This window comes from Phaethon lepturus, unplaced genomic scaffold (genome assembly GCF_000687285.1).
Source record: "Phaethon lepturus isolate BGI_N335 unplaced genomic scaffold, ASM68728v1 scaffold43479, whole genome shotgun sequence".
Classification (NCBI taxonomy): domain Eukaryota; kingdom Metazoa; phylum Chordata; class Aves; order Phaethontiformes; family Phaethontidae; genus Phaethon; species Phaethon lepturus.
The window spans coordinates 26,647-37,397 of NW_010566361.1; the positions used below are offsets into that span (position 1 = coordinate 26,647).

A 10,751-nucleotide genomic window follows, 5' to 3' on the forward strand; every position below is an offset into this window, starting at 1 on the left:
AGGAGTTAGATAAAACTGGTGAAAGCATAGAATAACAGCTAGATGGGAAAGGCTGGTTGCAAATCCTTCTACGTTTGTGGATCTGCAGCATTTTTATGCAAGAATCCAGAACTGGTCAGCATGAATCCACAAAGGCTTTAAATGATGGAATGCCTTGAGACTTTTTTTTTTTTTTTAAAGTGAGATTTTGTGATGCTTCTTGATGAAAACTGACTAGATCAGTTGACAGGAGAGTGAGGAAGAAGCACGAGAGCAGACTTCTGTATGGCATAATAAAGCAAATTAAAGAACTTCTTGCTACCTGTCCTTTTACAACCAAATAAATTAAGGTGAGAGAATCGCCGCTGACTTTTCAGATCCATAGGCATTGTTATATGCCTTACCAAGGGCCAGGACAGAAAAGATATCTCTGATGCTTACTTCAGCCTCCCTGAAAGGAGTGCCCTGTACCGTTTCCTTCCACCAACATAAATGCTGTTGACTGTCTATAAATAGGAGTTTGACAAACAGCCTTTTTTTTTCCCCAGGCTCCAGTCACATGCTAGAAAGTGCTTTCCTCTAACGTGAGACTGCATTACAGTCCCTACAGCAGGAGCCTGGAAAGCTTGCTCTGCAGAGGAGCACTTTATGTGGACACGGAGGATGCTGAGGAGGCGAAAGTGAGCTTGCACACTCAAGAGACTTACCTGCAGTACTGTAGTTTTGTATTCACTAAAGGTAACAATGAATGTAGCCTGTAACAATTAACATGCTTGTAACAAGCTCTTGTGGAGGCCACATGCAAAGGCTTTGTGTGTTTGTCACGGGGCCTGTGGTTCACACTGTGGGAACCTTTACTTCCCTGTGAACAGAAAAGGATTAATTTGAGCTTTTAAGGTCAGACAGCTGAGCTAGGGGAAGTTGATTTTTATGGCAGCTGAGAAGGGAGACTTGCAGAGAAATATCGTTAGCCAATATGCATTATTATTGTCATATAATGTTTCTTTGCTTGCATCGTTTACAGCTTACCTTTCTCATACATGCATCTTTGGAGGCAGCTGTCTAGCAGTTACTCTTCTGTGAAAGATGGAGTTTACCAGCTGAAATGGTAACTGTATTAGCTCTTCATATCACCTGATATGACTGGTTTTGGTGAGTTTATTAAATTGCAAAGGGTTTGTGCTATAGATGAATAAACGAAATCTATAGAAACTAGGATCAAATCAGAAAGGCTCCCCTGCACTTATAACTGTGATTAGATCTCATTGAAATTGAGAGGTTTCTCAAATGGTTTACAGGAACTGCCTCAGTGACTAAGTGGCCTGGCTCTTACAGTCTGGTTCCTTCCGCGTTCCTGATTTCAGAAAGGCTGAATTAAAATGAAACTGCTTGGAGAACCTCATGCTTCTAAAATAAAAGAATCCATTTCTCTCATACTGAGATATTTATAGGCAATTTCCCATGCTTTTTTGTTCTTTGCAGATTGAAAGCTGCTGGGAGTAAGAAATTGCTGTTCTTTCTAGAAGACATGATTTCCAGGAGAGTGTTGGGATTTCTTGTCTGTTTGTTTGTTGTTATCACGTTTATCTGGTAAGCATTTGCTGGCAAGCTTGATCATATTTAAAACGTCCTGTCTATAATGCGGTAATGCGTGTAGTAGCAGAAAAACATAGGCAGTGCATTTTATGGAAAGTCCCTCATAGAGCTGTAAGAATGAACGGTAATTCATACAATAGATAAAGTAACACTAGTGGAGGGAGAAGCCTCCGAAGGGAGAGAGAAAAAAAGACCAATTGTGTCTAATTTAGGTTGCTAACACCTTATCTGACTCACAAACAAATGTTCAAGTACAGAGTATTTCAGTTACATTTCAGTTCAGCCTTAAAAGAGATGATTATCTGTCTCTCCAAACAGTCCAAACTCACTCCAGTGTAACTAGGGATAGCTTTTTAGCTATCAAACATTGCTGCTTTCAGACACTGGGAATGTTGGTAGCTCTGAGTGTACTGAATACAGAGTATGCCTTACAGATTCTCTTGAGCAAACTCAAACACTGTGTGAAAGGAATCTGAGATTAGGCATTTCTATTAACTACCAAAGTATCAATTATTTTTTTTTTAAAGTTAAAGACATTATTTATAAGAAATATGTTTTATTAAAATCAGTTTGAAACAAATTTGTTCCTGAGAGTCTCCACTATGAGAACAGACTGTATTAAGCCTTAATTATTCTTAATTATACTGTATTTCTGATGTTGCAATTTGCTCTTATTTTACATTGTGGGTGTTTGCATTTCACCAGTAGTACATGATTGTATATAAAAGTCTATATAGATGGTGATCAAAACTGAAGGGAGAAAAAAGCTTATGCAACCTATTCGTCTGCTAGGTAAATTAAAGGACGCACACACAGCGTTTAAAGTTCCAGGAAGTGTCAGTATGTCACATCAGTTTGTATTACATACTTAATCTTTTTGAGCATTGCCTTATGTGTATCCATTTGTGTACGCTTTTCAAAAACATGTAGACCTACATTTCATAGGCCACTTGATATTAATAAAAATACTTAGACCTGATGTTACAAGCTTCTGGACTTGTTTTGTCCTGAGTTTCCCATTTATGCCTTAGCAGCAGTATATTACATTAAAACATGAATACACTGGATCCTATGTTAACTAATAAAGTAGACAAGCAGTTAGCAAGAATTACTTCTCAAAATTTGTGCCAGATTCTCAGAAGATTGGAAAATCCTAGGAAGATATCTTCCAACGTTACCTATCTTAAAACGTTTCTTTGCTATCACAGGATTACAGTTGGAAATGGAAAAGTGCACTACCTCCCGTATTACCTTCCTTGCCCAGAAATCTTGTAAGTATTCTGTTTTGTATGTAATTAATAATGCAGAGCATTGTTACAGGAGCTGTACTTCACTGACGGTATAAGTAATTATTATCAAGAAGTCACTTGTTCTTTATTTTATGCAATGATGAATCTATAATTATTGGATTTCTTAAAACAAAATAGTAATAATGCAACCTCTTCTGTTTTGGTCTGCTTGCCCTTCAGGACAGCTCTGTATTTGTACAGCATGAGTGAGGCCTTTTTTGTTGTGGATCACAGAGACCATGACTAACAGGTTAACAGTGGGTTCATTATCAGGGTGTAATCACACACGTGCACATATACACACAGGATCTCACTCTGCTTTGAGATGTGGATTGAGTATCCCATCTTACTAGATGGAGAAACGTAAATCAGAGAGGTGACATGAATGATCATGTAAGGAGTTCTGGCAGAGTTAGAAATAACCCTCCAGTCTCCTAATCATGTTAATCTTCTTCACTCTATGATCAGTGCTTTCCACTCACTTTATGAATGTATTTGTGTTATGGCAGCACTTGAGTTGTGGACCAGAAGCCTGTTCTGAACAAAATTAAATGGTAGATGCTTCTCCAGAAACCTTACAGTTAAAGGGGTCAGCTTCATTGCGTGATGCAAACTAATGTACAGTTAACTGACTTAGCTTTGGTCCTAAAAGCTATCTCAAAGCTGCACAAAAGAGAATTTACACTGTGGCAGAACAGGGTACATGGCCCAAGTGACTTCACTGCCATGTCGGACCATAGCTGTAATGTGACAAGCCACACCTTTTCCCATCCTTTGTCGTGACCTACTGATCTTGTAAAAACAAAACAACAAAATGCAAAGAGAAAAGATGATCTCTTACAGAAGCATTTCTGGTTATTTCAAGCCATTAAAAAACATTTTGTCTAGTAAGATGCTTATTTCTCTGAATGCTGTTTTAGAGTATGATATATTTCAGGTAGTTCAGCCCTCCACAGAAACAGTTATGCAGGGAATGGAGCACATGCATGACCAGAAGTAGCAGTCCCCAACAAGCATGTGCTTCCCTGGTTTTTGACCCCTACACTCTGACTTGACTTCACGAGACTCAGAGAGCTGCCAGCATCTTTCTGCCTTTGCTCTGTTGTGTGCTCTGCTTCTTTGAAGGCGCATACAGGCAATGTCTGACTCTCTGTACCAGGCAGAGCAGTGCGCGCAGCAGCTGGAGCAAGAACTTGGACAGCTGTCAGTACAGCAACAGGTCCTGAAGCTGAACCTGATTGTTGTTTTAGGAAAAGCATTACAATCCCTTTCTTTTCCCACCTCATCATGCAGCTCCATGAAACTCCAATACACAGAAGAGAAGCTAATCCAGCTTTTCCCTCAGTAAGTACTGGCTTTTTATTTCCTGACCTTTAAACTGCTGTTCCTCTCTTCCAGGCATATTCATGTATTATTCAGTGGATATTTTTTCCTTTTTACAGATTATTTTATCAGCAGCCAAGAGTGCTGGCTCCAAAGTAAGTTTCTTTGTTTGAACTTTGTTGTTTGTTTCTGCTGACTTTGGCTTGGGAGCTCGGTGGCACTCACAGTTTCAAAGTCCTGGTACACACTGAACAGCAGCTTGTTCCCAGGGAAGTTTGAACCATATGGGTAGGTCTACAGCTGTCTATGCTGCTGTAGATTGAGATTAGTCACTGTATACTTGCTAGCATACCTACTGTACACTCCCAATTAATACATTAGCACACACAGCCTGTCTACATGTTGCTGCCAGGGCCTCTTTTTGACATGGGAGATATTTAATAGCTGGAAGACAGTGAGAAGTACCGTCTGGAACTGTGGTGTAGCTGTAATCAGCTGTTGGAGAGCTTTGAATCCATTTCAGGGCAAAATCAAGCAAGTGCCTTGTATGACCTTCAGCAATGGTTTCGGCTAACCTGCTGGATCTTACACTGGAACAAATTACAGGCACTCAGATAGACAAGTCTACGAGCAGCAGTCAAACCAGTGAGCCTAAACAGACCTGGAAGGTTTCAGGCAGCAGCAACAGCTAAGAAGTGACTTAAGCAAACACTCCTTGTCAGCTCGTGTTTGTTAGCAGTCTCCTTCGGTCCAGCTCCTATGACCTGACTCTTATCTCTAGCAGTTCACCTTCAACAGCCACCATTCTCTTGCAAGTTAATAAACATACCCTGTTGGTACGTATCTTCCCCCTCCCTCCCTTCTATTTTAACAGCATGTGCTAGGCCTGAATAGTTCTCTCTTCCATATTGGAATAAACTAATGTGTGAAATCAGCTAGTATATACTGGACTAAATGAGGAGAGAATCATGTAGCGTTTAGAGCACTGTATCTTCTGAAGGGAGTTCACTAGCACATACTGAGAGGATGCATACCATGGAAATGAGTCACTGGGAAACCCAGTGCAGCCCTTTAAAATTAAATTCAAAAAAGCCCTGCTTAGAAAAACAAACTTGCAGATTTCCTTCTTTCTCTCTCTCTCTCCCTCTCCAGAAAAAGATAATTAACCAAGAAAGAGAACAGCTCAGTATATTTTGTACAAACCAAATTTTTCTTCCTATATAATTTAATCTTTTACTTATATGCATTACTGCAGGAGGGAGTGAAATTGTTATTCTCATATCCACTCAGACTGAAAGTATTAGATCTGGGCTGAAAGTGTACTCCTGCCTCAGCCATCAGACTGCTCCCCACAGGTCCCTTAGTTTGGTTTTTGTGCTATTAGTGCCTTGGGAGCATGTCAGATGAGAGACTGCTTCAGCCTCCAAGTGCAGCACTGTGTATGGCAAATTTCATTAGTGGAGTGCTAATCATCATGGTCTGGGGCAAATGTGAGCAGGCTAGGGTAAATTACACATCATAAATGACATCTTGTTTTAACATCAAAAATGTAAGAAAGAAACCCTGAAAACAAAGAATAATGTTGAAACAGCATTGCATAGCTGTAATAGGGCATAATCAGACTCTGCTGCATGTATAGTCAATATTTCCACTATCCACGCAGGAGATTAAGGATTTTCTATAACTTTGTTACACATTTGAATGCTGGCTCACATACAGAATTCTAAATTATATCTGAATGTTTTAAAGCTATATATAAATACTGGAAAAATAAACTGTCATGCTGCAAGCTGTGTTTTAATAACACAGCAATGGGGTATAATTTTATAGTCATTTTCATATTATTACTTGTGTTGTAATCTGTATGTAGCAATCTGCATCAGACTGATAGCAAATGTGCATAATTTCTCATTCTGTGAGTTCAGTGGTCATTAAACTCTCCTCAGCAGAAATGTCCTATGAGCTTAAATGAGATTTTACTAGATCCTTGGGTTTTTGCCAATTCATTAAACAGTGCTTAATTTCACCCCAGGAACTGAAATGTCCGTGCTTGGTAGCCTTAAATAAGAGGGCAGGGAAAAAGATCTGAAGATAACACCATCCATAATGAATTAATGCTGATACACTCTTCTTCTAGCTGCCTTTTTAGTGTTTCTTTCCCATTTACTGGCCTTGAAACCAAAAGGAACAGTTACGTTTCATTAACATTCCCTTTTTTTTTCCTTCAGGCATCAGGATGTGCTGATAGTCACACCTTGGCTGGCCCCCATCATCTGGGAAGGAACCTTCAATTCTGAGATCCTAGACAGTGCCTACAGGCCACTGAATCTCACCATAGGGGTGACAGCCTTTGCCACTGGAAAGTAAGTGAACCACTCAGTGAGCACAGTTCATGAGTTGATGTACTTCCTCTGTGGAAAGATCATTTTGGCTTTTCTTGTCCTCAGCAGAGCTGAAATCTGTCCCAATTTGTAGTAAACTTTTATGCCCATGTGTTGTGTCCATAGTCATAGAAGCCGACGGACTCAGCACCCAAGGTACCTAAAGCATGGTCAGTATTTTTGAAGAACTAGCATGTGTCTGGGGAATTAGAGCTGTAGATAGGTGTTTGGTTGGTCAAAGCAGGGAAAATCCACCTTGTTCCTTGTCCTCCACTGTACTTTACCTATCGCATGTATAAGCGTATGGGTCCTTGCATCAATAGCTAGTAAGCACTCTTCATCCCTTGTCGTCTTCTGTTCATTATAATACCCTTCATAATCCACCATGCATCACCTTGTCTCTGCTGTGCTATTCACGTCTTGTGTCTGCACAGATACACAAGGTTTGTGGGCCGCTTCTTGGAGTCAGCAGAGAAACATTTCATGAAAGGCTATCAGGTAAACTATTATATCTTCACTGACAGCCCTGAGACAATTCCCAATGTCCACCTGCAGCCTGGATGAAGGTTTGTCATTGTCCCCATCAAGAAATACCCCAGCTGGCAAAAGATCTCCATGCGCAGAATGGAGGCCATAAACAAGCACATAGCAGAGACGAGCCATCAAGAGGTGGACTACCCCTTCTGCCTGGACATTGACATGGTGTTCTACAATGCCTGGGGGCCTGAGACCCTGGGTGATATAGTAGCAGCCACACACCCTGGCTATTTCAATGTCCCTTGAAACCAGTTCCCTTATGAGAGGAGGAGCCTACATCCAGCAGCCTACATCCCTGATGGAGAAGAGGACTTTTACTACGGTGGAGCTGTGTTTGGAGGGCTGGTGAAGAAAGTCTATGAGTTCACCAAGGCTTGCCACATGACTATCCTGACAGACAAAGCCAATGGGATCATGGCAGCCTGGCAGGAAGAAAGCCATCTCAACAGGCACTTCCTCTCCCACAAACCCTCCAAGGTGCTTTCTCCAGAGTATTTATGGGATGACAGGAAGCCAAAGCCCCCTGAAATTCACCTCATACGTTTTTCCACAATGTAAGATAGTAGTAAAAACTACAAAGAGATGGGAGATTGACCATCTGATCCTTGCAAAGATGTCCTCTACACAATCAAACCCACTGAATATTAGCTCCCACAGAATATGCTCCATCATGAATTTTTGTTCCCAGTGTGAACAAACTGAGAAAGGAACATGTGGATAGCTTCTCTGGAGAACAGGAGTCTTAATGCATTTCAGAAGCAGCAGCCAAAGCGGAGGTGAGAATGAAAAGGTTTCTAGGTTCCTGATCTTTGTAAATACAAGCATCCTGCTTGAGTCTGCAGCACACAAAAAGGCATCCAAAAGGCCAGTTATAAAATGCAAGGCTGCCCTTATAGCAAGGCTGCAGGTGCCTTTGCCTGAGTGTTTTCCTGAAGCCTAGCAGAAACTTAGCAAGATCAAAATGGTATTTGACATTCCTGTGGAGAAGACCTCGAGTTTTAGTAAAGATGTTTTCACTTTAAAAAAAAAAAAAAGAATTCTGCAGGGTGATAAATTTTCATGCATTGTGATTTAAACTCACAACCTTTGTCAGGATCAGGAGGAATCTTGCGCTCGGAACAACATGAGTGTACAGCAGGATTTCGTGGACTTTCTCAGCAGAGAGCTGGTGCCAGCCATTGCCAGTAAGAAGCCTGGTCTGTCAGGACAAATAGTCTGAATTCACATAGCAGTTATCTTCCAAATTCCAATCTGTGTTTTGGAGACCCGAGTTTAGATGGAACTGGCTCAGCTCAGACCCAGACTGAACTTCCTTGGGTTTATTTCAATCACAGATGTGCTCTGAACCTTTTCCCTGGTTCACCTGTCTCTGTAGATCATGTAATCTTTTCCAGCACAGAAAATCTGGTATTGAGAGGCTCATGTTCCTATCCATTACTTCAGTCCTTTCCAACTTTTCTAAGCTCTGTGAAAACAAACTGGCTAGAAGCTGCTGGAACTGACAGTAAGAGCTAAGGCATTTCTAGCAAACAGGGTGATTTCATTTTATAATGAAATGCTCTAGTGAAACTGAGTTCTGACTAGAGCTGGAAGTAGGCTGGGGTTAACATTTTCTTTGCGTGAATGTGATGAGAAGCTGAACCAGGCATTTTGCAGCCTTTAAATCCTGACAGCTCACTTGGGTGAACAGGCGGGGGTGGTCCAAACATGGGGAACAGCCACGGCTTGCAAATGACAACTGCATAATTGTCAACTGAGGTCACAGCATGGAGGTTCATGTGCCACCTACCTTGCCACAGCACATCTGCCATAAACATCTCCTGCGGTACCTCCTGAGGCATTCTACCGAAGGGCTGTGCAAGTTTGTGTCATGCTTATTTAACGTGAGCAGGGAGGGAGACCACAGGGAGCAGCAGAGAATGGCAGTGGCGAGTACTGCTGCCATGCTGTTCGGTACGGAGAGAAGCAGGGGTGAAAGGGCTAAGGTGACTGTTTTTGAGGGAACAGTTTAAAAAAAAAAAAAAAAGGAAGAAAAAAGGCTCATTTGGGAGGGAGAAAATGGGGAAGAGATGTCTGACTGTTCTTGCTTCTCTTCACATGAGAAAATTGGTGTATGGAGTATGGCGGTGTGTCAAGTATTCAAAGCTTTAGGGCCCCACCACTGACTGCAGATGACTTAACGAGCCATTTCAGTTCTGTGTGAGCAGGCTGAAAATGGCACTTGCCAGTGTCATTGTAGGCATTTCATCTTCCAGAAGACGAATTAGAAAAGCTTTCACAGTACCCATAATATAGATAAGGTACACAAAATACCTCCAGCCCCAAATACCTAGTGGTAGCTGGGTCTGCTGATTCATGCTTTATCCAGAAAAGGGTCTACCTTACTATATTTTGTCCAGACTGTTCCTAGTGCTGTGGTGCTGGAGGAAGACACCCCTCTACATAACTAAACTGGAACTGAATCTCCTGTGAAAATGTCTTTTTATTTGTTAACCAGGCACATCATCTAAGCCAAAAAGGTGAAGAAAGATCCTTATCCAAATATTTCCAAAAAGATATATTCCCACCAAACCAAAGATTAATACTGTATATGTCTTATTTGTAAAACAGTTGTGTCCAAAGACCATGACTGAAACTAGGGTCTCATTATGCCATTTGCTATATATATGCATATGGATTCTTTTATAAGCCAGAAGGAGCTATCTAGTCTGATCAGCACAGGACAAGCCAGATAATTTTATCTCCTGATGTCAGTATCAAGCTCACAATACATACACACTGTGCTGTGCTAGATCTCTTAGAAAAGCATTTAGATCCAATAAAAACAAATATAGCAGCCACAAATCCATAGGTCAGCTGTGCCAATGGCTAATTCCCCTTACGCCTTAATTCTGCTCTAAATTCATCTGTGTTTGCATCCTGTATTCGCAGCCGTTGGGCTTCATTCTGCCATACTAATTTAGTACTTGAATTCCTGTGCAGGTATTCATAGCCTATACTAAATCCACCATGAGAGGAAGTTCTCCAGCACAAATGATGTGTGATAGAGGGTGGTCTCTGTTTCTGGGGTTCCTGTTCTGAAAAACTTTTGTGAAAGGCTTAGTTTCTGGCTCTGCTTCCTAGGCACCTTTTGGCCGAATGCAAGACCTTGTGATCGACATGGTAATAGCCTGATTTGTGCAGTGCCAAACATGTTTATCTTCCTGGCAGGCCTGCAACTTTTCCCCAGGGGAAGGACTTGTGTCACATGTTATGTGACACAGTTCTGCTTGACAGGGCTGTGATTTGAAGCAGTACCTAGAAACTCCCTGTGTTCTTCAGTGAGCAGAAGAATGTGACTGCAGAAACACACTCCTCGATGCAGTGTGGGAGATGCTCATGCCCTCCTCTAATTAATGAAAGCCTGGACTTCTGTTGTCATCTCCTGCTCATTAATCCCCTTCCTCCAACACCAGCAGCAAGCTTGCCTTCTCTCAGTTGGATTGTGCAGCCCTCAGGGCACTTGTGGGCAGTGTGGGAGCTCCATGAGGACCTGCTTTCTGATCTGAATTCCCCACCAACACCCATTGCTCAGTGCGGAAGCTGAGGCACATGGTAGCAAGGCACTCTTGCGTGTGAGGTTTTCCTCCAGTCACCACAGGGGACA

The 10,751-nt window shown here is 41.7% G+C and overlaps 1 protein-coding gene across 1 annotated transcript; it reads left to right on the plus strand.

Annotated features, from left to right (window-relative positions):
- The first annotated feature begins 1,507 nt into the window (after positions 1 to 1,507).
- Positions 1,508 to 7,699, plus strand: GLT6D1 (glycosyltransferase 6 domain containing 1). Its single transcript, XM_010295454.1, is given in 6 exon segments — positions 1,508 to 1,569; positions 2,784 to 2,846; positions 4,158 to 4,208; positions 4,307 to 4,342; positions 6,416 to 6,550; positions 7,003 to 7,699. Coding segments are annotated over 6 exon segments (1,044 nt in total).
- The last annotated feature ends 3,052 nt before the right edge of the window (positions 7,700 to 10,751 follow it).